Raw genomic sequence first — 27,750 nt, forward strand, 5'->3', positions numbered from 1 at the left:
CATTTTTCTTTAAAACAAAATGTTATGTGACTTGCTATTTTACCTGTACATATGTCTGCTCCTCATGTTTGCCTGGTGCCCTCAGAAGCCAAAAGAAAGTATTAGATCCTCTGGAACTGGAGTTACAGATGATTGTGATCCATCATGTGGGTGCTGGGGGTCAACCCGGGGTCCTCTAGAAGAGCAGCCAGAGCTGAGTCATCTTTCGAGCACCTGACACTAACTCTTGCTTATACATCTGTCTAGTTTATATATCAAACTCAGAGCAGAAAACTTATACATCTGTCTAGTTTATATATCAAACTCAGAGCAGAAAACTCAGTGCTCCTCTGGCATCCTACTGGGCAACAGAATAGGAATAGAAAACACAAGAGTGAACCTGGACATTTCCTTACCTGCCACAGGGCCCACTGAGAAAGGAGAAAGAATTCTGGGATCTTTAATAGCTCTGCCTCATGCTGCAGTCAATAAGTGAGATCAAATGGCTACATAGTACTTTTTTCCCCAAATAATTCATTATATAAAGCTGCTGAGAAGTGAAGTTTCAAATTTATAGTCCTTAGTAACCTGTTCCAGAATCTGAAACGAGAACAGCCTGTCAGAAACACCCTCCAAAGCACAGTGCAGGCTCAATTGTCCACTCTTGAGAGGGTACAGGGTTCACGGGGTCCTGGAGCAGTCCTACCCTCGTGGTAGATGCTGGCTGTGCTAGCTGTCAGTAGTCGGGCAGGCCAGGTATTGAGAAGTTGGAAGCAAAACTCTCCACATCTTCCCGGAGAGTCCTCACAGCACTCTGGTACTTCTCATCCCCTGCCAGCTTCTCCTTGAACTCCTTGAGTGTCGCCCTCACGGCCATGTCGTTCTGAATCTGCAGGGTGAGCTCTATCCCTGTGCAAAAGACAGTGGTGCCATGTGTGGCTTCCTTCACTACATGTCCTGCTGTAACTCATAGGTGTCAATGTTCTCAGGTGATTCTAGAATGTGTCCGTGGCAATAGACAGCTACAAACCTCATACAAGAGGGATTGTAGACCAGCCTTCACCAATGGCTGGGTCTTAGCTACCAAACACTTGAGAAACTCCATACACACAAGTAAGGCATTCGAACTTCCAACACCTTACCCCTTACCTCTGTGGATAAAGCGTGCAACTTTTCGGAAGTCTTCTTCCAAAAGTCCACGGGATGTCAATGCTGGGGTCCCCAGTCGCAGTCCACTGGGCCGTAAGGCGCTCCTGTCACCTTTGAGACAGACAAGGTCTTGAGCTGTGCCAAATACACCACTGTGCCCGCTTTATTTAAAAAATCCCAGCTTGATCTAGCAAGGAGGCAACTGACTTAAAAACGCGGGTCTGAAGATAAAGAAGCATATGGACCACTGTATTAACCTATGAAAAGCAGTCCACGGTGTGGCTCTGGGTCCTTCAGAGGTTAACATCTGTCTGGGCCTGACAGGAGAAATGCTACTTGTTTAAAGAGTCCCTGCCTCTCTTACAGTCAATGCCCTCCCCCTACTGTGGTGTGTCTCCTAGGCTGAATACTTCCAACTCCAACACTGACAGAAAGAAATGCAGATAGGAGGGCTGCGGAAGGAAGAACCACAGGTGTCTCACCTGGACAGGTGTTCTTGTTGCAGGCAATAGAACAGGCTTCTAGTACCTTCTCAGCCCTTCCGCCATCGGTGCCCATGGGACGGAGATCCACTAGGATCAGATGATTATCAGAACCACCTGGAAACAGTTGGATACAATGGACTATAGAAGGTTGGCCACACAAGGGAAAGAACGTGCTGTTCTGGAGAGGTGGGCAGAGATGCTCCAGACCTAGGAACTGGGAAGAGGACATAACTGGCCACACAAAGGGGTGTGGAGCTTCTGGCTGAAATGTCCAGCAGCTTCTATAGCCCAGACTGCCTGTGCCATGGTAGAGACCCACACAGGCTGAAGAGCTCAGCTTTTCATATTCTGTGACATTTAAATGACTCTAGGTAAATGTTCTACCACTGAGCCACACCCCTAGTCTTTCTGAAGCCAGTTTTAAGAGGTTCCTCCTGGGACAGGTATAGTGTTACATGCTTTCAATCAATTCCAGCACTCGGGCAGAGGCATATGATCTCAGGAGTTCAAGGCCAGCCAAGACGACATACTGAGACTTTTATCTCAAAAAATCAAAACCAAACCAAACCAATAACAAAAAGATCTCCTTTTAAGTAGCACTGGAGTAGTTAGTAGAGGTTCAATTACTCATGCCAATGAGGTAATGACTACATGTTCAGGAGGCTCTGTGCTTTTGTTCCAAACCCCATGAGGCTTGTAAAAAAGACTGACTACCCTTCATTTAAAATGCTCTAGACCAGAAGCAGTGTTTTGAAATTTGAGTGTTTTCATATTTTAGAATATTTGCTAGGCCTTATTGGTTGAGCATCCCTAACACACAAATTCTAATCCAAAACTTTGTAGGCATCTGGTTTGTGTTCAGAGCCTTCAGATTTCAAAGGAGATATATATTTGTGACATAGGTGAGGCTAAGATTCAGATCTCAAGGGTTCCTAAAAGTTCATGGTATTAAAGGCTTGCTCTCTATTCTAGCATTGTCGAAAGGTGACAGAACCTGAGAGATGGGACCGATGCTGGGCACTGTGGTTGGTGTATGCCTATATCATACCCAGCATTCAGGAACTGGAGGCAGGCCAGCCTGGGCTATGTAATGAAACCCTGTTTCAAAAAGACACTCCCCCATCCCCCAAAAGACAGGCTTAATAGGTCTTTAAGTCACTGGAGGACTGTGGGATCTCAGCCCCTTCTCTTTCTTGTTCCCTGGCTGTGAGCTAAATGGCTGTGCTCCACCACAAGCTCCTACCACGACGCACCTGCCCAAAAGTAAAGGAGCTAATTGGGTAATCGACTGTGGACTGGACCAGATACTCCAAAAGTGAGCTAGTGTGTCTTTGTGTTAAGCTGATTATCTCAGGCACTTGGTGGACACAGCTGGCTAACAGAGGAGGATTGATGATAACAGAATTTTCTGGATCAAGCCCAAGGTCATGAAGATCCTGAGGCTCTAGGTCTCTCCACTTTGAACTTTGATTAAGCCGTGCTGTGGCCTTGGAAGACCACTGTTCTCACGTCAACCCCAGGCTGTTCTTCAGGGATGATTCCAAAGATGCAGCTTAATTAAGTTTGTGACCAGCTGTAACCTGACATCTCTCAGGTGAGTCTCAGAACGTGCAGAGTCCCCATACTGGGTGTCGCGTGGCAGCTACTAAGGCACACAGAAGGATAGGACCTGCAGCTGAGGGTCTGCTCAGCCGCCTGAGGTGGCAGGAGCCACTGCAGTGATGGCGACCACACCCTGACCAGATGAACCGAGAGGCAAGACTTCAACACCCCCTCCCCCCCCCAGGAGAGAAGGTCTGCCCAGCACTGTGTGCATTCGGGATACCTGTGACTATTTTGTAGCCCAGCTCAGTGAGGGCCTCGGACAGAGCCCTGCAGTTGGCCACCACCTGGAGCTGGTAGATTTTGAATTCTGTTGTCATGGCTTGCTTCAGGGCCACAGCAACACCTGGAGGAGGAGACAGATTTAAAGACGGTGGCTCAGGGGCAGGCCTTGCTTTCAAGGAACCCAGTGTCTGAATTATTACACCCCTCGCCCACGCGCCCAATTATACATTTCTGTTCTTTTACAGTGGTAGGGATAGAACTCAGGACTACGGTTGTGCTGCACCCCCATAGTCATTGTTTTAGCCCTATAATTACCCTGCCACCCTTGCAGAAGTCACTGAAGCCACTCCCTGGGACTGCTTTAGAGGTGATCTTATCTCTCGGGATGAAAGCCTAGTGGTAATCTGATTACCACAAGGATGGCATTTAGTCCTTTTTATGCTTGATATATGGAAATGAATCTCTGGATGAACAAAGTCAGTCAGTGCCTTGTGTGACGTAATGCAGCACTCTGAGCTGTACCCCCAGAAGGGATGGCCCGTTTGCCCCTCACCACTCAGGTGCACTGACACCTTGTAATTATTCCTGAGGGCTGTTTGACTGCAAGGGAGAAGAAGCAGAGCACCATGCAAAATGCACTTAAGTCCTGCTATGGAACCTCCTGTCTGCTTGTGGAGACACTTGGACCAGCAAGCCCAGCATCTTCGGTAGCAGAAACCATGAGAGCTAAGCATACAAGCAGTGGGGAAATCTGAAAACCTGCCCAGGACCCACTCCATCCCACGCCCCACACCTCAGGCATCCTCTGTGCTCCACCCATGAGCTGTGTTAAGCTAAACTAGTTTCAGAGATCTGTCTTCCTCTTCCTCCCCAACGCTGGGATTAAAGGCATGTGTCACCATGCCCCATTTCTTTCTTTTAATTTTATGTGTATGGGTGTTTGGCTTGCATGTGTGTGTGTGCACGCACATCACTTGCATGCCTGGTGCCTGCAGAGAGCAGAAGTGGGGATTGGAGTCCCTGGAACTGGAGTTACAGATGATTGTGAACCCCCTGTGGATGCTGGGAATGGAGGCAGGTCCTCTGGAAGAGCAGCCAGTGCTCTTAACTGCGAAGCCATCTCTCCAGCCCCCATGTGCTATTCTTTCCAGTGTCAGTGTTCACACTGGTGTCTTGCCTGAGAAACCCCACCTTGTCCTGAGTGCCTCAATACCAGCAAGTGCCACAGTCACTGCCGAAATGACAGTGAGATGATCGAGACTGCTACATGTGTCCAAATAGAGGGAAAAGGAGAGGAGAGCCTGGGGGGCTCCCATGGAACCCAGGAGGTACTACTTACTCTAGCCAGGGTTCAAGGTGCAAGGGTCTTAAACTGGGAGCCTATAGCCCCACAGGTGTGGGGTTAATGGAAGAGAAGCAGCCCGTCCCGTAGAATTGGGCCGTACTTTGCTTCACTGCCAGCCATACTCATCTTTCAGATATCTTCCCTGCTGCAGAGTCCTGCCTAAGGATGGCCATCTGAGTGGAACAGACACTTCTCTCCTGTCCTCACCTTGTACCACTTTTAACTGCCCCCCCTTTTCCTGTACAGACATTTTCTCCCCAAGTTCCTTCTCCAGTGTGGAAATCCAGGAACATCCTTTGGAGGACAGGCAGGATGGGAATTATAGACTTCATGGGGCTATGATGGCTAGGGTACAACCCAAGGGCTCTACAATAGACCTGGTGACATTACCAGCGATGGCATGGTTGTGGGGGCCCCCCTGGAGGCCTGGGAACACAGCAGAGTTGATGAGTGACTCCAGCTCATAATGAATCTCTTTGCCAGTCTTGGGATCCACGCTGCGCACACCTGGTAAAGAAACGAGACTGTTAACGAACAGACCAGTTCCTTTGACTCACAGCCAAATTGATGTGTGTAGGCAGTCCCACCTCAGCCTGGACTGGGGTGCAAGGAAGCTGTTTTACAACGCCAGAGCAAAAGGCCCCTGCGGATGGCTGGATTGCTGGTTTCCGTTGTACACCGCCTCCCAACCCCCTTTTTGAGACAGTCTTGCTTTGCAGCTTTGGCTAGCCTAGAACTTACTATGTAGACCAGGCTGTCCTGGAACTTAAGGGATCCGCCTGCCTCTGCCTCCCAAGTGCTGAGATTAAAGGAGTGTGCCACCATGCTTGGCCCCCTTTTTTCTTTTTATACATTCTGGAAAAACTAATGAGGTTATTACAAAGCAATCGGTGACGATTTAGACACGAGCACAGGTGATCTTAAGACAGAAACACTGGAGTCTGCACTCAGTCTGATGATGACTCTCCCATGGCTACCTAGATAGATGCCCCTGCCCTATCCTTCACCAGCCTGTATAGTCTGGCCACATGCTATTAGGGCAGACTTGCATGCAACTGGTCAGATGAGTGGCTGGATACTCAGATGTGAGTTCCAGGACCCTCTCTCCCCCACCCCCTCCCTTGTTTGCTTAATTAAAAAACCACAACTCTAGCAAGGGTGTGAGGTGCACACCTTTAATGCCAACACTCAAGAGGCAGAGGCAGGAGGATCTTGGAATTTGAGGTCAGTCTGTTCTGCAGAGCAAGTTCCAAGACAGCTAGGGCTGTTACACAGAAACTGCGTTTCAAAAAAAAACCAAAACAACCCACAAATCTATTACTGTGTATGGGCATGATATGTGTGTGGACACACATGTACTATGTATGGCAAGTACCATGGAAAAGGTCAGAGGGCAATTTGTAGAGTTGGTTCTTTACTTCCGTTCTACCTTTATGTGGATTCTGGGCATCGAACTCAGTCACTGGGCTTGTGTGGAACATGACAGCGACAGTATGATGTAGTAATGCTCAGATGACTCTTCGTGAGGAAAAGCTGATAGTAAAGACAATTCCTACTGAATGGTAAGTATCAGTAACACCTGCCTATTCTTGTAAGGCAAGAACTGCTAGAGAAGCACTCTGGGTCAACTCACTGAATCCCCACACAGTCTAGAGGCATAGGTGCTACTGTGGCACTCTCTGCTCTAGAGATGAGGAAGCAAGACTCAGAGGAGCTGATGGGGGCCCAGGATGACACAGCAGCAAGACAGGCCAGGTCCACTGACTGCTGGGGACCAACAAGTCCCACTGCACACAGCAGACACACCAAAGGTCGCCTTGGCAAGTAAAGTAGCTACCAACTTGTGCCTCACCTATAATCTGATCACTTGAGAGACTGAGACAGGAGGCTTGTGCTACAGAATGAGACCCTGTTTCCAAACAAACAAACAAACCAACAACTCCACACCAAGCAAGCTGACAAGGACCCTCAGAGGCCAGAGGACCTGGGAGACTGAGGAGGTACTTGACTAGGACTTGCCCTCAATAGGGTGGGCAGTAAGAGCTAAGGCAATAAGAGCCTGCCAGGGTAAGACACACTGGAGGGCTAGTTTCTCGCTTCACTTCTCCAAGGCTACCTGACTGTTGACAGGACTTTCACCACCGTGGCAAGTCCAGAATAAGGGGAACATGTACGGGGTGTGTGTGTGTGTGTGTGTGTGTGTGTGTGTGTGTGTGTGTGTGTGTAAAGTAGCAGGAAGAGAAACACCTTACTAAAATGATGAAACTCATAACGAGGTTATTTGTATGTTTTATGCATGAAACATGAGTCTGAACTAGGGGAACATGTACGGGTGTGTGTGTGTGTGTGTGTGTATGTGTGTAAAGTAGCAGGAAGAGAAACAACTTACTAAAATGATGAAACTAATAACGAGGTTATTTGTATGTTTTATGCATGAAACATGGTCTGAACTAGGGGAACATGTACGGGTGTGTGTGTGTGTGTGTGTGTGTATGTGTGTAAAGTAGCAGGAAGAGAAACACCTTACTAAAATGATGAAACTCATAACGAGGTTATTTGTATGTTTTATGCATGAAACATGAGTCTGAACTACCTAGCTCTGGCTGCCCCTGAACTTGCAGCTGTCTACTGCCTACATCTTCAAGGGCTGGGAGTACAGTTGTGCACCACCATGCCACTCCTGTATCCATGTTTTATAGCTTAATTATTGTTGCGTGTCAGTGTGTTCGTCTCACTGTTGCCCATCCCTGCCCCTTCGAGCAGAGTCTCAGGCTGGCCTCGAATGCCTGATCCTCCTGCTTCAGCTTAAGAGCTGGGATTATAGGTATGTACCACCACACCCAGCCCACATTAGTCTTTATGAGGGCCACTGAGACGGCTCAGCAGGTAAAGGTGCTTGCTGTACAAACCTGTCAACCCGAGTTCAATCCCTGGATCCCACGACGGAAGGAGAGAACCAACTTCCAAAAGTTGTCCTCTGTCCCCGACTCATGTGGCATGTGAGTACTCCACCAATAACGGTATTTAAAAAAAAAAAAAAAAAATCCTTCTCTGACCAATATACTAGACCATAACAAGTTCATCAAAACATTGCTGCATTCTGGAGCCCTTGGATACCCCAACCTTCCTCCTGTGGGGAGGGTCAGGTGAGCAGGACTCTGCCTAAGCCCCTTCCTGTCACACACACCCGGGCCAGAACTGTGGCTTGGGGCTTCCTTCAAAGCCCATTACTGCTCTTTCCTGAGGAGCTCTCAGAGTTTTCCCGGCTTCTTCCACACAGGAAATATTAACCCACCCTCTGCCTGTCCCAGCACGTGTGAACTTACCCTTTCTGTAGAATATCATACCAGCACGGCAGCCTCTCAGGGTTTTGTGGGTTGTGGTGGTCACCACGTGGCAGTGTTCGAAAGGGGAGGGTACCACCCCAGCTGCTACCAGCCCACTGATGTGTGCCATGTCTGCCATGAGATAAGCCCCGTTATCATCAGCGATCTTTCGCAGACGTGCGTAGTCCAGGTTCCGAGAGTAGCAGCTGGTACCTGAGACACAGGAGGTGACAGAGGAGTGTCAAGGATGTCCAGAGCAGTGAGCCAGCCTCTGATGGACAGATCTGTAAGGAGACCCCCCTCCCCCGATCTTTAAGGACAGATGTGCAGTGTGTCCTCAAAACCATCCCTGAGTTGAGTGTGGCGGTGTACACACACACACACACACACACACACACACACACACACACACGGCACTTTAATCCTGGCACTTGGAAAGCCAGTAATCTCCGAGTTTGAGAGCAGCCAGGGCTACACAATAAGACTTGTTTCAAAACTGTCAAAATAAAACCACCTCTGTGGTTTTTTTTTTTTTTTTTTTTTTTTTGGTTTTTTTCAAGACAGGGTTTCTCTGTGTAGCTTTGCGCCTTTCCTGGAACTCGCTTTGGAGACCAGGCTGGCCTCGAATTCACAGGGATCCGCCTGCCTCTGCCTCCCAAGTGCTGGGATTAAAGGCGTGCGCCACCACCGCCCGGCACCCCTGTGTTTTTATACATGTTAGGCCTAAGGCGTCAACCACTGATCTACTAAACACCATTGATGGCAAGCTGTTAAAATTTGTCGGAGAGGGATGTAGACAAGGTCTACCTTCCCCTCACATGATCCCAATAACAAACCAAAGTACAAGCTCACCACCGTGGGAAACCAGAGCTTATTGGGCTTGCTTATGGGTGAGATTAGTGACAGAAGTGGAGGCGGCCCAGATGCAGTTGTCCTGGAAAGTCCTCCCCAGCATGGATGGCTTCTCCATAACAGTGTAAAGAAAGCTCCCTTCCCCGTCTTCCCCAGCAGATACTCCAGCCCCTCATGGAGGCCACGCGCACTTAGGGCAGGCAGAGCGGCACAGACGGCTGGAAGGCGTGGCCTGACACTTGGGTAAGGGCTCAATAACTCTTCTCGCTCCCTCCTGTCAACCCTCCACAGACCCAATCAAGATGGACCCTTGTCAGCAGGCTCAGCTGACCTCATGGAGATGGCAGCAGTCTGGCTCAAAGAATAGCTTTTTACAATCTGAGTCCTGAGCTCTGCACAGTGAGCTGGAGGATGGGATATCTTTCCGTCCTTCCCTGGAGGAGGCAGAGGCCCTGCCCACGAACCAGACTGCGCCCCACTTGCCGCTCACCTGCAATGATGAGCTTCGGGTGAAAGAGGCTGGCATTCTCCTCCAGCTGGTCATAGTTGATGTAGCCAGTGTCTGGGTACACCTGGTGGGAACAGGAAGACACAGGCTTGGCTCCTCCTCTGGCCACACAGTGCGCCCTGCACACCGACCTGAGCCCACTCAACCTGCCACAGCGCGGACCAGGACCCGAGGCAGGGCACTGTATTCAGCTGGCACAAGGGTATAAAAGGGCAAATATCACATAGGCTTGGGAATCCTCACAGGGGCCTCAGGATAAAGGGGAGTCTCAGCCCTGGGTACTACACCATGTTACAGAACAAAAAAAGCCCTGGAAATGAGAAAGGCACAGCCAAGCCTATAATCCCAGCTACTGGCTGAGGCAGAAGGATTGTCATGAGTTCAAAGTCAGCCTGGGTTACAGCATAAGACACTGACTAATCAATAAAGACAAGAGATGGAGAAATGACTCAGCAGGTAAGAGCATTTACTGTTCTTGCAGAGGACCTGTGTTCAATTCCCAGCACCCACCCAGACGCACACAACTGTCTGTAACTCCAGTTCCAGGAAATCTGACACCCTTTTTTGACCTCTTCAGGCACCAGATACACACACATTTTATATATGTATACACAGACAGATAGACACACACACACACACACACACACACACACACACACACACACACACAGGCAAATACCCATACACGTAAATTAAATCTTTAAACAAACACCCAACAACAACCAAGACACACACCTGGAAGCATCCGAGCACTCACAGGCTAGCAAGCTTCCTTCTGGCAGGGTAGCACAGAGGCTACCAAGCAGAAGGAGACCAGAGAGAGGGAGGGAGTCTGAAGTGTGAACTAGGAACAGTAATAGAAGGTCAGGGTTGCTGTCACTGCAGAGAAAGAAACCCCTGGCCCTGCACCGGCTAGCTGATGAGAGTCCAGGAGAGATGGGCAGGGGCTGAAGTGAGAGACACATGGTCTGAGGAAAGTGAACAGAAGAGAGCCCTGGGGAGCTGCTGGAAGAGGCAGCCTGGCCACAGAGCTGTTGCTAGGGGTCTGGCTATCTGATCCTTTCTCAGTCACAGTTTCTATCATGTCATAGCCTTGACCCAAACCTTAAACCCCCCTTCTAGCAGAAGGGAATGCGGCAGTGCTGTGTAAATGAAATTACTTCTCCCCATGGGTGCCAACTCATAAGGAAAGCTCTGAGGAGACACACACACCCCTACCTTATAAGGCATAGATTCAAAGAAGATAGATGTAGCAGAGATTTTCTTCTTGTCTGTCATGAAGCCATGAGTCAAATGACCTCCATCTGGCAGGTCCAAGCCCATGATACGCCCGTGGGGCTCCACCAGGGCAGTATACACAGCGAAGTTTGCAGGGGAGCCTGAAACGGAGAATGGAGAGGCCATGAGTATTTCTACCCATGAGACACAAAGTGGCATCAGGGAGCTTGGCTACTAGGCAATCACTCAGCAGGCTATCACCATGATTGTCCTAGTCCCACTGATGGTAAGTTCCAGGGCAGAATGCTACTTGGGAGGGACGTGCAGAGCTAAGTAAGCCCAAAGGCAATGGAGATGGATGCACATATTCCCTGGCTTGTCTCTGTTATGTATGAGAAGGCTTTTGTAGGACTTGACTTGATGGCTGTAACACCATAGAGCCAGGCCTAAGGAGCTACCCAGGGTCTATGTGGATGCAACAATCACCTGAATAAGGCTGGACATTGACTCCCCAGCACTGAGGATCCAGATGATAGGCCTGCAATGCACGCTTCTGACACAGTGTCTCCAGTTCATCAATGAACTCATTCCCACCATAATACCTGTGAAGAGAAGCATGAGCCACATTCCCCCTTGGGCCCAGTCTCTGTGCCCAGCAGAGGCCAAAGACGCCCAAGGGTGGGCAGAGCATGGTGGGGGGATCTGAGTCCTGCTCTAAGGCTGCTGTGAGGATCCAGTGAAATATTAGTAGCTAGGCCACGTTTGGTGGTATACACCTTCAATCCCAGCACTTGGGAGGAAGAAGCAGGATGGGTTCCAGGCCAGCTGGTGCTATATACAAAGATCCTGTCCCAATAAGAAAAGAAAGGGAAGGAAAAGAAACAAGGGTATCTCAGGACAGAATGCATTGTATTCTTTGAAGGATGCTTTTTTTTCCTTCCTGTTTCCATTGGAACAAACGCATACATGTGCAAAAAACACTGTCAACTTCTGTGTTTCCTTTGCCTGATAATGACTGTAATAGACAGACAGACAGACAGATAATCTGATGATGGATGTGATATAGATAGATAGATAGATAGATAGATAGACAGACAGACAGACAGACAGACGACCACTTGAACTTAGAAGCACGAGGCCAGTCTATGCTATGCAGTGAGAGTCTGAGATTCTGTTTCAAAACAAACCAGTTTCAAGGTGGTGAGTGTCTAAGTCAGTAGCAGACTTGCCTCGTGTGCATGAGGTCCTAAACTGAACTCCCAACAAGCACCACCAAACACAACAAAAAAGCTCAGGCACAGTGGTGCATGCTTGCAAGCCACTGCTTGAGAAAGAGGCAGGAGGATCAACACAAATTTGCAGCCAACCAGATCCACACACTAAGTTGTATGGCTGCTACACAATAAGACTCACAAAACAAAACACCCAAAGCTCCAAGTTTTGAAACACTAGTTTCAGATACGGAAGGCTTAGCCAAAGAACCAAGTAGATAGTTTAATGAAAAACATTTCTGACTGTAAGCATTTTAGAGAAGGGAGGCTGAGCCTGCAATACAGTTTTTACTTCCCAGACATTCTCAGAGCAAACGCCACTCTGTAGCTTTCTCACAGGACAATGACCTTTCCTACATCTCTCATAGACAAGCCTGCCTATACCCACTTGAACTCAGAGGACAAGGCCAGCCTATCCTAGGCAGGTCTTATAAAGGGACTGTTGAGTATGACTGCTCTGAGAAAGATCACAGAATCCCACCTGAGGAGAGAACTGGAGAAGTTACGTCAGAGAGCAAGAAGGGAAGACAACCCAGCAGCTAGGAAGCTACAGGGTTTTGAAAGATGCACATTAGTTGAACGCCGGGCACTGTAAATTACAACTGCCACAGCACTTGGAAGGCTGAGGCAGCCTGGGCTAGACAGTGAGTTCAAGGTCAGCCTGAACCACATAACAAGAAATAAAACCAAAATGGTCAGAGCGGGACTTTAAGAACACTCAACTAGGCCGGGCGGTGGTGGTGCACGCCTTTAACCCCAGCACTCCGGAGGCAGAGGCAGGAGGAGCTCTGTGAGTTCGAGGCCAGCCTGGTATACAATATAAGATCCAGGACAGGCACCAAAACTACACAGAGAAACCCTGTCTCGAAAAACCAAAATAAATAAATAAATAAATAAAAATAATAAATAAATAAATAAATAAATAAATAAGATAAAAAACAAAAAACAATGAACACCCAACTCACCTCTGGCCTGGATACCCCTCGGAGTATTTGTTATTTAAGCAAGATCCCAGGGCCTCCAACACAGCTCTGCTGGCAAAATTCTCTGAGGCAATCAGCTCTAATCCAACCTTCTGCCGGTAGCTCTCTTTTTTAATGATGTTGTAAACCTTATCAGAAAAAAACAGACGTGGGGCTGGAGGGCAGCTCAGCTGCTAGAATGCTTATCTAGCATTCATAATCCCTTGTTTGGGTTTGATCCCCAGCACTGAATAGTTGGGGAGGGTGGCACATGCCTAAAATCTCAGTCCTCAGGATGTGAAGTTTCAAGGTCACCCTTGGCCGTACAAGAGTTTAATTAGAAAAAAAATGCAACAAAAAATAAATTAACAAAATGAACAGGAACTGCTGGCACATGTCTCTAGTCTCAACACCTGGGAGTGAAGGTGGGGTGAAAGAGACTCAGGGTCACCCTCAGATGGGATAACCAGAGGCTCAGGGTCACCCTCGGATGGGGTGACCAGAGGCTCAGGGTCACCCTCGGATGGGGTGACCAGAGGCTCAGGGTCACCCTCGGATGGGGTGACCAGAGGCTCAGGGTCACTCTCGGATGGGGTGACCAGAGGCTCAGGGTCACCCTCGGATGGGGTGACAGAGACTCAGGGTCACCCTCAGAGAGCCAGAGAGCAAACCAATGTGATTTAGCATCATACCTAATTTCTATTGTTTTTGTTTGTTTGCAGAGATAGGGTCTCACTATGTGGCCTGGAATACAGTCCAGGCTGGCTTCTAATTCAGTGACCCACTTGCCCGTCTGCCAGCATTAAAGGCATGACCACCACCCTCAGCTAATTTTTAATTCTATCCTAACATTTTACTAAGTTCTTCTCTCTAAGAACCTTATTCCAAAAACGTTTTAGCAAACACAGAGAAACAGAAACGCTCACGGATTCCTGGGTATAAGAACGCTCTACACTCCACTTTGAGTATAGATGCTGTGGGACATACAATTTCTCCGCTTTAGAGGCAAAGCACGGAGTAGAAACCACTTCAAGCTTTGATCAGGTCTGTTTCCCAGGCTAGAGAGATTCTGATCTCCCCTCCTGATCCTGGGCAGTGGCAGCAAGCCACAGTGTCCAGTGAGCCCATGATGGGAAACGCTCCTAACTATCATGCTCCACACTGCCAAGCCTGGATGTGACAGGTGAGAAGTAGATGCCGTGCAGCGTGGCCTATTATCAACTTACGTGGGTTTATTAGAGCATAACCACAGTGTGAACTGAGGACATTGTGTACTAAAACCACTGAATTGTACAACTGAATAACATATCAATAAAACTAGTATACACCAAGTTGCTTTTAGGCATTAGGAGCGCGTCTGTAACTTCAATGTAAAGGAAGAAGAGCCAACCTTCTTCCTAAGTCCTAGAGCACCTAGCACTGACCTCAGAAATACCTACATTTATCCCCAAAGGGCTATCAGCCACAGCTTCTCCATCTGCCCCCTTTATTGGTGGTGCCAGAGATGTAACTGGGAGATTAACTGCTCTGCTGCCGCACTACACACCAGCCTCCATCTGTCACTCTACAAAGCTGTCTGTACGTAGTAGTCAACTCAGGATTGTAAGGAGCAATTTAGAGGCCGGGAATGCAGTAGTGCGTAGTAGGACATCTGCCTAACAGGTGTGAGGCCCTGGGTTCCACCCCTAAGAGCACAAGAATCAAAATGAAACAAAACAAAATCCCCACAAAACAACAACAGAAAACCCACAGTGATCCCAACAAGACCGCCAATGTAAAAGCCTGTGAAGGAGCCATCTCACCTCGGCGTCACTGTCCTTGAGGGGCTGTGTCAACATCTTCTCGTGAGAGGACCACAGGCTGACATCCATTTTTGCCATTGCACTGGTTCAGAGTTGCCTAAAAGCAGGGGAAAGTACATGTGGATTCCAACATCAACCTCCAGCAAGTCGCCTCTGTGTGGCTGATACACTTTTTTTGGTAAACATGTATGGTGGTATTTTATTTTACTGAAATGTGATTTTAATTGTATGTTAATAAATAAAGTTGCCCAGGGGTCAGAGCTATTAGAGCCATAGCAAAAGCTGGGCATTGGTGGTGCACACCTTTAATCCCAGCACTTGGTAGGCAGAGCTAGGTAGATCTCTGTGTGTTCAAGGATACAGCCAACATTGGAGACACACGCCTTTAATCTCAATACCATAGAAGACCTGGAGGGCTGTACATACAGGCAGTGATGAGGCAGTCATGTGTTTGGGTTTACAACCAATGAGAAGGCAGAACAGAAAGTCTATATAAAGACAAACAGACAGGAAGTAGGTCTCTTTCGGAGAGGTCTCTTGGCTGAAGAGGCTAGCTGCAGGGTAAGGCTCTTAGCTCTGATCTCTTGGCTTTCTTCTTTGCATTGGTTCTGTGTTTCTTATTTAATAAGACGGTTGGTTACATCTACAAACATGAGCATATATAAACCCCTGGAAATCACTTGGGGCTCCTTTCTGGACTTCCGACCTGATTCTCCTCCTTCCAAAGCCCTCTTTCCTAAAGCCTCCTCTTTCCAAGGCTTTCTTAGTGGTTCTACACCCAGCCCTCCCAGCTAAACAGCGGTCTTCTCTAATCTCCCATGGTATCCAGCACAGCTACACTGGAAAAAGTAACCTGTCCAAATGGTCAATCGGACCCTTTACTTAAACCAATCCCACTGGCAGAGAACTGGCAAGTTCCTGTGAAACAGTACACCTTCCAGGCTTAGCAAATTCTCAGATTTTCCTGGGTAGACACATAAACTAACAGAGAACATAGGCAACTGGGATACTCCTTCCAAGATGCCCAGCAGCAGCACTTTATAGTTTTTTTACTCACATGGTCCAGGTTGGCCTTAGACTCGGCGTGTAGCTAGAAATGACTTTGAACTCCTTCTCTTTCTTCCAAGTGCTAGGATTATGGGCATGCTCCACTATATGCAACAAGCATTTTGTAATTAAGTCCTGCAATCTCCACTCCATCTGGACACATTTCTCTCAGACTCAGTGGAAGCACACATGGAGTTCTGCTGTAAGAAACTCTCTCTGACTTGTTGGGGTCCACAGAGACTTCCTAGTGAGATAGATCTGAACTTGCTTTACCCAGCAGGGCTGCATAAGGGGATGTTTTGACCACGTGCATGGTCACCAGGTGTTTAGAAGGCTCTGCACTTGGCTGTGCTGCAGGGAGGTCTTTTGCTCCACCTCTTGGCATTTCTATAAACAGCCCTTTAGAAGAGACAGAAGGGGCTGGTGGGTTTTGACCCAGGCTCTCCTGAGGCTATCCTATGTTTCTGTCTTTCCTCTTGTCTTGTAAGTATCTCTTTCTATCTAAATATTCCTCACTTCTCCCTGCTCAAGAGTACCCTGGTCGTAAAAGTGGGGGGCTGGTCCCCCACACTGACTAGGCATCAAACAGCAAGGTGTGTTGTGCAAAACAGTCATGCACATAAAGTAAATTAATGCAAAACACTACATTCAGTCTGGACATGGTGGCACATGCCTTTAATTCCAGCACTTGGGAGGGAGACAGAGGCAGGTGCTATCTTGGTCTACAAAGAGTTTCAAAACAGCCGAAGATATGCAGAAACTCTGTTTGGGGGGGGAGGGGGTGAGCAAACCAAACCCACTGCATTCACAGCTCTTCCTTTACACAGTGGCTGGCAGCCCTCCTGTCCTTTCCTGTTCATTTGTGTAAACTTTATTTACAGGACAAGTAGTTAAGAACCTTCCACTAACTACCTTTTAGTGCTGTGGTCAACAAATCCAACTGGGGGCCCTGCCTTTATGAGGCTTCCTCTGGTGGAGAAGGACCAACACAAATACTAAATACAGAAGGCCAATTAGGTGAGGAATTGAGCAGTGGGGTGAGAGGTGCCTAGGACAGAAGGTCTCCTGATGGAAAGGACACCCCCACAGAAAGCGGCCAATCATGAGCAAAGAGCCTACTCTCCAAGAGGGCACACTCCCAGACAGACAAAACCAAGAGGCAAACTGCAGAAATAGTCCCAAACGCTAGAGCTCCTCCTCTCTCTGGAAAAGGCAGACAAAGGAAGTGTCAATCACCTTTAAACAGAAAACTTTTTTTTTTTTTTTTTTGGTTTTTCGAGACAAGGTTTCTCTATGTAGCTTTGCGCCTTTCCTGTAACTCACTTGGTAGCCCAGGCTCGCCTCGAACTCACAGAGATCCTCCTGGCTCTGCCTCCCAAGTGCTGGGATTAAAGGCGTGCGCCACCACCGCCCGGCAAGAAAACTCTTAGTTAGGACTATCAGAGTAGTTATTTTAACACCAGCATGGATGGAATCATTAGACATATATACGGCCACACACGAAAAGCACTTAAGAGTCAAATTTGGGCCGGGCGGTGGTGGCGCACGCCTTTAATCCCAGCACTAGGGAGGCAGAGCCAGGCGGATCTCTGTGAGTTCGAGGCCAGCCTGGGCTACCTACCAAGTGAGTTCCAGGAAAGGCGCAAAGCTACACAGAGAAACCCTGTCTCAAAAAACCAAAAAAAAAAAAAAAAAAAAAAAAAAGATCGGCACCAGGTAATCCAGGCACCTCTCCGGGCCCTTGGCAAATTGGAACAAGAGTCCACACCAGTCAGGTTGGGACCTTTGCTCCTGGAATCCCAAAGGGCAGCATTTTTATTAAACATTAACTGCTGAAGGCTAGAAAGGGATATCTCCTGACCATCAAGAGCGAAATCCACTTGGAGTCCTCCTCTTCTCTGGTGGGCCAGCCCTCCTATCCTTGGGCAAGGAGCATTCAATAGTCCCTTTCTCCTCAGGAAGACCATATCACCACCCTTATCTAGGTACCATCAGCATCCCCATTGTGGTCCACAGATTCACTTGCTGCCCACTGACTGGCCCACATGCAGTGGCTTTTCTGGCCCCAGTCTTCATGAGTAGCACTTAACTGAGCCCTAGGTGGGAGCTGCAGGGGTGACCTCCTTGAGTGCGCCGCCACCCCCACCCCCCCACGCCCCCCCCTTCTTACTCCTGCTCCTCTCCCTGGAATTTCCCACTTTGTATGTTGTTGTTGTTGTTTGTTTGTGGGGTGTGTGTGTGTGTGGTTTTTCAAGACAGGGTTTCTCTGTGTAATAGTTCTGTCCTGGAACTCATTCTGTAGACCAGGCTGGCCTGGAACTCAGAGATGTGCCTGTCTTAAAGGCGGGTGCCGCCATTCCTAGACTATTTAGTGCATTCTTAATTAGACTAAGAAGGATCTTTAGACTATATATTTTGTTTTTCTGTGTAGCCCTGGCTGTCCTGGATCTCACTCTGTACACCAGGCTGGCCTCAAATTCAGAGATCCACCTGCCTCTAATTGTCATTTTTTTAGCTAACTCTGGGGAAAACAAGCAGCATTTTTTTTTTTTATTGAGGTCTATAGGCTTGCCAAAGCCCATATTCATTTATTACTATTACTACTTTTAAACTGTTATAGGAGTCAGGCATGGTGGCCTTCCTTGTCTCACATGTAGACTTTTGTGCTCTGCTTTACAGAGGACCCCAAAGGCCGTGAAACTGCTTTGTCTAACTAAGGTCATACAACAGAGCCAGAATCTGAGCTCCAGTTTACTTCCGGTCCTTCCCAGAACCCCAAGTAACACAATTATTCACCTCTCTTTGACATTCCCTCAAGGAAGAAATTTAAAATGGATTCCGCAGGGTAACTAAACTGGTGTTTCCAGTCCTGCGACTGCCTGAGTCAAGGAGACACGGGTGTGCTTTCTTCAGCTAACCAAGGGTCCTCTACCTTCCAGACCTTGAAATAGAGGTCCTGGGCTAAGAATGCTACAACCCAACCTATCTCCTAGATAAGGGTAGCACACTGCAGACAGGGAGGTGCTAGTGAATCAAAAGCAATGATTACAGAACTAGACACAAACCTCAGGAGCTTCACTAACATGTATAAATCAAGGGGTTCCATCCCCAGTACCCCATAAACCAGGACTGGTAGCTCTCGCTGGTGAGATGAAGGACAATAAGAAGTTCAAGGTCATCCTTGGCTACACGGCAAGTTCGAGGCTAGCATGTGCTCGAGACTCCCCGCCTCAAAAAAAAAACAAATAACTACAAGGATCATTACATACCTAGTATTAGGAGGGAGGAGTATTTTTGTGAGAAGATCTCAATCTGCGGTCCAGGATAGCCTCCAATTCGCTTGGTAGCGGGATCTGGCCTTACACGCCGGGTCCTCCGGCCTTAACGAAAGGGGCTAGGGCCGGCGTTGCTGGCGGACGCCTTTAATCCCAGCACTCTGGAGGCAGAGGCAGGGGGATGGCTGAGTTCCTGGAGAGCGCGCGAAGAACGATCGGAGTCCCACTGCCTGCCGGAAAGCCACACTGCGCTGTCTGGGACAACCCGCCAAGCCCCAACAGCCCAGCACGTGCCCTGGGAACCAGCCCACGGACCACGTGACACGCCGCGTCCCGGGGAACCCAAACTTGGCGCGCAGAGGCCAGAGCGCCACTAGGCTCTTCCTAGCACAGCCCTGCCCCGCCCCGCCCCTTCGGCGGCCCAATCAAAGGGCGCAGTCAAGTAGAGCCCGCCCCCAGCCGCCTAGGCGTGATTCGCTGCGACAAAGAAGGGCAAAGCCGGAAGGAGGAAGAGAGCTGTAGCTGCAGGGGGCGGGAGGGAGGAGGGGACCGGGCGGTCCCTCACCTTAGGACCTAGGACTTTTGGGCTTTGGATTTGGCTGTGGAGTGAAGGCTTGTGTCATCCAGAAGACCTGGGTAGGGTTGGGGAATCAAGCCTAGCTCGGGTTCAATTCCCAGCAGCTTTACTACTGTCTGTAACTCCAGTCCCAGGGGATCTGCCTCCAGAATTCTGGGGTTAAAGGAATGTGTCACCATGCCTGGCTTAAATAAATCTACTTTAAAAGGAAAGCATGATAGCTAGGGCCCTGGTTCCTGTCACAAAAACACAGCTGGAGTTAGGCATGACGGCATTACCAGAACTCTATAGGGATCTTGAGACAAGGGACAACCTGACTGAATACCAAGACTCAGGCCAGCTGGCTGTCTCAAAAATTAAAACAAGGCTGGACTTGTGGTTCAGTGGTTAGAGAGCTTCCTTAACATATACAAGTGTCTGAATTCAATCTGCATTACACACACAAAAGTAAGTAATAACTAATGGAGCAAAATATAATGCCACCGGGCAGGAGAGATGGCTCAGTGGTTAAAAGCATTGGTTGCTCTTGCAGAGGACCTGAATTCAATTCCCAGCACCCACATGGACGGCTCACAACCATTTATACCTTCAGTTCCAGGGGATCTGATGCACATAGTGCACACATATACACACAGACAAACACTTGTACACATAAATAAACAAATAATTATATATACACATATATAATGCCACATATGCATAACATCTAAAAAATACTTCGATAACAAAATTAAAATAAGATTTAAAAACATTTTTTAGAGCTGGCAGTGGTGGTGGCACACTTCTTTAATCCCAGCACTCAAGAGGCAGAGGCAGGCAGATCTCTGTGAGTTCGAGGCCAGCCTGGTCTACAGAGTGAGTTCCAGGACAGCCAGGGCTACACAGAGAAACCCTGTCTCAATTATTTTTTATTTTATTTTCTGTGTATAAGTGTTTTGTCTCCATATATGTATGTGTACCATGTGCATGCCTGGTGCCCATGGACATCAAGAGAGGGAGTTGAATGCCCTAGAACTGAAGTTATGGATGGTTATGAGCCACCACGTGGATGCTGGGAACAGAACCTTGGTCTTTTGCAAGAGCAATAAGTGCTCTTAACCACTGAGCCATCTCTCCAGAACCTAACAAAAAAATTAAAAAAAAAAAATTAAAAACAAAACCCCACAAGGGCTGAGAGTCACACCTCTGCTCTGTAACAGTCACCTCTCAGTCTCGTTATCACCCGGAAGTTCGATGTCTAGCCTTCTGATTCTTGGCATTTCACACCCCCTCATGATGCCCAACAAATTCCAAAGTGTGTAAAATATGGCTAGTGTGACAGTCCAGAAGGCCAGACATAGTGACTTAGTCCTTGAATCCCAGCATGCAGGAGGTAGAGACAAAGGGATTATTGTAGGTTCCAGGCCAACCTGGTCTACATAACAGTTCCAGACTACATAGTGAGACTTTGTCTCAAAAAACTAAAAAATAAAATCTGACTCAGACAAGCTTGCAAAACAAAAAAACAAAACAAACAAACAAACAAAAACCAGTAAGAATGGGGTGAGACTCACAGGCGGTCCCAGAAAGACACTGTCACTTTCATTAGTTACACACACTTGGAATCAGAGGATTTTCCCAAATGCCTCTTTAGCTTAGAAAGAATTCATCCTGCCCCACCCTTTCCCAGAGCGGACACCATCATGTAGGGAGCTTGTTGGGACAAACAGAAGGTAAAGAGGTGTAATTACCCGGTGGAAATCAGAGCTTCCCTCTGGTGTTCGTCACTGGGGGTTTACCTATGGGAAAACTTGCTGTTGTATTCTCTCCATTCTTTGCAGTACACAAAAACCCAGCTAGATAGGCTTTCTGTCAGTTTGAAGTGTAGCTAGGGCTGGTGGGGGGCATGTCTGTAATCCCAGTCCTCAGGAGGCAGGAGCCGAAGGATGATAAATTGGAAGTCAGCATGAGCCAGGTGGTAGTGGTAACCAGTGCTTGGGAGGCAGAGGCAGGAGGATCTCTGAGTTCCAGGGAGGACAGCCAGGGCTACACAGAAAAACTCTGTCTCAAAAAAACAAAACAAAACCCTGGTGTTGTGACCCATGGCTATAATCCCAAAATTTGGGAGGCTAGGGCAGGATTGGAAGTTTGAGGCCAGTCTCTAAAGTGAGACCTAGGCTCAAAAAACAAACAGCAAAAACAAAAAAATCCCGGGCTGGAGAGATGGCCCAGCAGTCAAGAGCACTGGATGCTCTTGGAAAGGACCTGAGGAGTCCCCCAGTCTTCTGCTAGCTAAAGATAGCTTTCCCTACCCTGAAGCTGGAAGGTCCCTAACCACTATATCCTCCCACCAGTCAGTCCCGAGAATAATCTTTCCTCCACCAGTCAGCACCAGATTAATCCCTCCTCCCTGGAATTCCCCTAACTCTGCTTAAAAGGAGCTTGTGACCTTCTTTCGGGGTCACTATTTGCCACCCCAACATGTTAAAAATAATAAATGCTCTTGTTGATTGCACACATGGCTGATGGTCTTTCTTGGGGGCTTCTCTCGGACCCTAACACTCAACACCTGCATAGTGGATTACAACCATCTGTAACTTCAGTCCTGGGGATCAGACACCCTGTCTGGTCTCCTCAGACACTGCATGCATGTGTACCATCCATACACTAAATAAAGGAGAAAAAAAAACCCAATAACTAAAAAATCTGCCTCCTTGGACGTTTGTTTTTCCTTTGGATAGAAGCAAAAATTGAGCACCGGTTGTTGTGACTGCAATACCCAAAATGCTGAGAATAAAGTATTTATCAGGCCAGAAATGATATTAACATTGTAAACATTATGTTAATATATGTTTTTTTGGGGGGGTGCATGGGAGGATGCATATGTGGAGGTCAGGGACAACTTTGGGAACTGAATTCAGGTGGTCAGGGTTAGTGACAAGTGCCTTTACCTGTTAAGCCATCTCTGGCCATAATATAAAAGGTTAATAAAGATAGACACTGTGGGTTGATAATTATAGCTCGGTTGATAAACTGCAAGTTTGCAAGAAGCCCTGGGTTCGATCCCCAACACTGCATAAACTGGCCATGGTGGTCCAGTCCTGTAATCCCAGTATTTGGGAGGTAGAGGCAAGATCAGAAGAGAGTTCTGGTAAACTATCGATCTGTTTGTTCTTTGGTTCTTGGTTTTTTGTTTGTTTTGGTTTTGGTTTTCTTTTGTGTTTTTGTTGTTGTTGTTGTTGTTGTTTTGATACAAGGTTTCTCTTCGTAACAGAGCCCTGACTTATCTTGGAACTCGATTTGTAGACCAGACTGGCCTTGAACTCGCAAAGATCTGCTTGCCTCTGCCTCTCCAGTGCCGGGATTAAAGGTGTGCCACCACCACCACTCCGGCTTGTTTGTTTGTTTGTTTAGGGCACTGTCAACAGAGTAAAATCACACTATTAGGAGTAAATGGGGTCCTTTATAGTAGTTAACAGAAGTTACCTGGCCTTACTTCCTGGGCCATTTTTGTGTTGTATTTGAATAGAATTCAACATAACTCACTAACTTGAGTCCTCTCTGAGACTGGCCGTTAAATGAGGTGACAGGGAAAATTAGACATTAGGTTTTAATTTTCTATTTAGGGCATTAGAAGCCACTATGGCTGGACGTGGTGACACACACCTTTATTTAATCTCAGCACTCAAGAGGCAGAGGCAGGCAGATCTCTGAGTTTGAGGCCAGCCTGGTCTACATTAAAGGGTTCCAGGATAGATAGGGCTACACAGAGACTCTCTGTCTGGAAAAATAAAACAAAACAAGTCACCATGGCTGGGCATGGTGACACACACCTTTAGTCCCGGCTCTCAGGAAGCAGAGGCAGGCAGATCTCTATGAGTTCAAGGCCAGCTGGTCTACATAGTGAGTTACAGAACATGGAGGCTACATAGTAGAACCTTGTTGTTTTTTTAAAAAAAATAATAATAATAAAGGACATCAACTATGTCCTCAGGCTCCAGATGGCTAGAATCTCACTGCTAGAGTACAGTACTTTGCTTTATATTTTTGGCCTTGTCTTTACACAGATGGGCACACCAATTGCTGGAAAAAGTAAGGAGCAAATACATGACAGACAGAGCTGTCAAAGCAGTTTACTTCAGGACTAACTGTTTCTCTTGGATGTAATGGATGTGTTGGGTCGTGACAGATTGGCTATAGAAGGAGGTGAGATTTCTTTCTGTCTTTATAATCACGTGAAGGACTGCTTGGTGTACACCACTCTTTGGGCTCAATGCTTAATTATTAACAAAACTGTTTGTTTTCCACTGTTGACTAGGGTGAGAGTCCAGGGACTCTCCATTTCCTCCTTCTATGGTGGAGTGTCAACAGTCAGCAGTCCCCAGCTTTGGAGTAGTCACAGCTGTTGTGATGATGATAACAGCTGTTATGCTCAGAGAATATCATTCTACAACAATGTCCTCGAGTGCATCTGCTTTCAGTCATGTGGGTACCAGTTATGCATAGTCATAGAATGGTGAATAGGCGAGTTCCCCTAAAAGTTCACTTTGAGGACCCGATTTGCCTGCACACTCAAAACTAATTCAGGCTGGATTGGCCTTCCTCCTCCTGCATCTGAACTTAAGTGGAGTAGAACTGAACAAAACCTGTCTAATGTTATGATCATTAAGGAAAGGAGAAATGTATTCTATTGTTTAGAATGAGATGTTCATGCAACCTGATGCAGGTGGATGCCCTGGGTTGCTAACAAGTTGCTAGGTACATTGTTTGGAGGGTGTGTGTGTGTGTGTGTGTGTGTGTGTGTGTGTGTGTAGTGCATGCAGCTAAGTACATTATTAGAAGAGGCATGTGTGCATAGGCCAAAACAGGTGGAGTCCCAGGTGGCTAAACTATTCCTTAAGCTTGTTTGTCTCAACTTTCCCAAAGAGACTTTACCCCTTGATTCCTTATGGTAGATGAAAGCAGTTCGGCCTTACCAGAACTGCTTGGTCTAAGAATTTTCACTGTGGATTTTGTAGGGGGTGCTAAGCAACATTTACCCTCCCTCAAGGTCCCAATGACAAACCAAAGCCTGATTCCACCAGAGTGCACCCGGGGGAACCGATGAGTAGGCTTACTCACAGAGCAATGGGTCAGGGATTCCAGGCAGGAGAGTTGGTGACTTTAAAACAGTCACATTGGAAAGTCTGTGCCCTGCAGGGACAATGGTTACCTTGTGACCCCAGAGAGGGAGCTCCCCTCTCCTGGTTTTTACATACCTATGTATTCCAGCCCCTCCTCTAACACAAACAATAATAGGTCCAGCCTATATTGTTTGCTCCCAGGGTCCGTGGAAGAGTCTAACAACCAACTGAGGATTCTAATCTGAGGGATATTTAATGAATCTAAGCACACTGAGTTCTTTAGTCCATTCACTTTATTCTTCTAAGTCAATTCTTTCTACACAGTTTCTTTCCTGTTCTCTTACTTAGCTCCTCTCAGTCCCTCCTGCTCTCGGTCCCTCTGCTGTTCTCTTATGTCTATCTAGTTCTTTCCAGCTCTGTCCTCATCTTTGTTCTTCTCCATCCATCCTCCTAGTGCTCTCAGAGAACCAGTATATATACCCACACAGTAATTCTTTGGCAAAGTAATGTGAGGCTTAAAGTTTTCAGGGTTGCAGAGAGAGGTGATATGGATCCACACATAAAGCAATTAATTGTCAGCTTCCAATTACAACCCAAAAGGGGAGTTTCTGTAGGGTCAGATCAATTAGGGAATTTATGTGTTCAAACTATAATCTAGAAATGGCTAGGTAGAATGTTAGGGGTCAGTAAGTCACAGGAAAGTAAACTGTCTTCGGTGCCACTTTTCCCAGCTGCAGCTGCTTTCTGATAGGGAGGGGGACATATGCTAGGTGGCTAAGCAACCTATGTCAGAGCATGTAGTATTTGGTTAGGAAAAGCACTTTCACTCACAGTAATTGCGGAGGAGAAAATCTAGGAATAGCACCTGGCTGAGGGAGGAATAAAAACTTAATTTGCACAAGAAAGAAGTTTGGCACATACCGCTTGTCTGGCCTTGTAAGCAATCTTCTTGGGTCAGTGGGAAGTAACTGCCTTAACTCAGTAACTAGCAAATGGCTAAAACATCATCCCTGGAATGTGAGCAGTAAATCTCTTAAATTAGAGTCTTGTGTAAATAACCCGGGGGTGAAGGTAAGGAGTTGAGGTTTTAATTGGTAGTGGTTATTTTTTCTTATCTGTAAGTGGGATGAGCTAATGTTTATCTGCACTTATCTTTGGAAAAAGGGTATCTTTTTTTTTTTTTTTTTTTGGTTTTTCGAGACAGGGTTTCTCTGTGTAGCTTTGCGCCTTTTCCTGGAACTCACTTGGTAGCCCAGGCTGGCCTCAAACTCACAGAGATCTGCCTGGCTCTGCCTCCCGAGTGCTGGGATTAAAGGTGTGTGCCACCACTGCCCGGCAGAAAAAGGGTATTTTATCTGAAATACTTTTGTCCAGAGAATGGCTCTGGCCAGATTTATGTTAATAAAAAATAAACACAGCTGGGGACAGTTGTCCAGTTACCTCAATTGTATAGGGAAAGTTGTGCCCAAGACTGAGATGCAATCGTGAGATTACATGTATACGTAACATGGAGATGCACGGTAAATGGGGAGAATCATAGCTGTTATTGCACAAGAAGTTTACAACAAGAGGCAGCCAGTTCATTCAAAAGGCAGTAATTCCACAACGCCTTGCATGATGGTTTCCTCTAACAGAACCCTTAGTTCTGATAGGTTGACCTTCTGAACACTAGTTGTCACTGCTGTATACTCTTATGGATTTTCGCTACCAGCAGCTCTCAATACTTCTCCCAAGCCCCAAGGGCAGAATTGCATACAACTTATTGGAAAGGTGGCTGGATACTCAGATGAGGGTTCTGTGACCTTTCCCACCTCCTCCTTTTATGAGGGAGCATCAACAGTCAACAGTCTCAACTTTGGATGGATGATCATTTTCAAGCAGGCCCAGGTGAACTCCTGAAGATGGTAGCAGCCTGGCTCAGAGGATAGTCCTGTAAACACTTCTTCGTGCTGAATAGGAACGCAGAGCTAAATAGGGCAGAAATAATCTCTTATTCTGTCTTTAAAGCGGTTATATCTCCTGGGCCTCGTTGGAGAGTGTGATGACTGATCTTGGTTATCAACTTGATTACATCTGAAATTAACTGGGACCCAAGATGCTAGGCACTCTTGTGAGGGACCTTCCTTAATCAGTCATTTGAAGCAGGAAGACTCACCCTAAATGAGGGTCACCCCTTCTGATGGCAATCCAGACAGGACATGGAAGAGGAAGCTTTGCCTTTCTGCCTGCTCACCTCCACTCTTGCTGGCAAGTTCCTCTACCCTGTTGCTGTGGCAGGTTCTAAGTTCAGCTTCTTTAGGATATATCCCTGGCCTAAAGGAAGTGGTTTTTGACAGAAACCTGGCCTTCTGAGTTCCATAAAATTCTAAATCCTATTTCCATTTTGCATTTAAGCTGGCTTCGTTAGACATTACTTCGGCAGCGGAATTTTGTGCCTTTTTGCTATTTATTGGCAGATAGGAGTGGAAGTCTATATGTTCAATGTCTCTGATACCTAGAGGAACTCTTTGTTACTATTTTGTACAAATAGAAGCTCCCGATAAGCCTCCGCTGCCACCCTCTTGGCTGGGAGGAGAAAGTGTATCTCGTTATTGCTTCCTGCACGGCCTCTTTCCACATGCGGGAAGTAGTCTTGTTGCCAGTAAGGAGTGACGGAAGTTCTGACTCTCTACTTGGCTTCTGCTGATATCACACTGAGAGAAAGGGGAGGGGTGGGAGCCCAGGTTCCCCCACTGGCCCACTGACACCACTGGACAAGAGTCTTCTTACAGTCCACGGGAATGGAAGTCCCAGCCTGCCACATGTCCTTCCCTGAGACTGTACCAGCGGAAGAGGAGGCAGTGGCATGGGTGGCACTCTAGGCTTTCTTGTGAGCAAACATGGAGGAGGGCTCCCCCTGCCCCCGTGTTTTTGGAAAGAGTTGAACTGTCATTGTCTGAAAGTTGTTTTCCTTTCTAAGCTGCTGCTCTCCTGGTCCTTTGCCAGAGGAACAGTTTTTCCTGGGACTTTGTGCTTGTTGGCCTCT

At 47.4% G+C, this 27,750-nt stretch overlaps 1 protein-coding gene across 1 annotated transcript; it reads right to left on the bottom strand.

Annotated features, from left to right (window-relative positions):
- Nucleotides 1–423: 423 nt before the first annotated feature.
- Nucleotides 424–19,391, bottom strand: Shmt1 (serine hydroxymethyltransferase 1). The gene is made up of 12 exons (XM_059270823.1): nucleotides 19,041–19,391; nucleotides 14,725–14,821; nucleotides 12,926–13,071; nucleotides 11,176–11,291; nucleotides 10,690–10,850; nucleotides 9,454–9,535; nucleotides 8,112–8,324; nucleotides 5,176–5,292; nucleotides 3,439–3,561; nucleotides 1,611–1,727; nucleotides 1,129–1,239; nucleotides 424–888 (listed from the first exon to the last, which is right to left on the bottom strand). Exons 2-12 carry the CDS (start codon nucleotides 14,800–14,802, stop codon nucleotides 716–718), a joined length of 1,437 nt encoding a protein of 478 aa, XP_059126806.1. The 5' UTR covers nucleotides 14,803–14,821; nucleotides 19,041–19,391; the 3' UTR covers nucleotides 424–715.
- Between the last annotated feature and the right edge of the window lie 8,359 nt (nucleotides 19,392–27,750).

This window comes from Peromyscus eremicus, chromosome 8a, assembly GCF_949786415.1.
Source record: "Peromyscus eremicus chromosome 8a, PerEre_H2_v1, whole genome shotgun sequence".
NCBI classification, from domain to species: Eukaryota; Metazoa; Chordata; class Mammalia; order Rodentia; family Cricetidae; genus Peromyscus; species Peromyscus eremicus.

Coding starts and splice junctions, on each gene's coding strand:
- Shmt1 (XM_059270823.1), bottom strand. CDS start 14,802: ATGGCAAAAATGGATGTCAGCCTGTGGTCCTCTCACGAGAAGATGTTG. Junction 8,325..9,453: donor CCCGAAGCTCATCATTGCAG/GTGAGCGGCAAG, acceptor CCTGTGTCTCAG/GTACCAGCTGCTACTCTCGG. Junction 1,240..1,610: donor CAACAAGAACACCTGTCCAG/GTGAGACACCTG, acceptor TCTGTCTCAAAG/GTGACAGGAGCGCCTTACGG.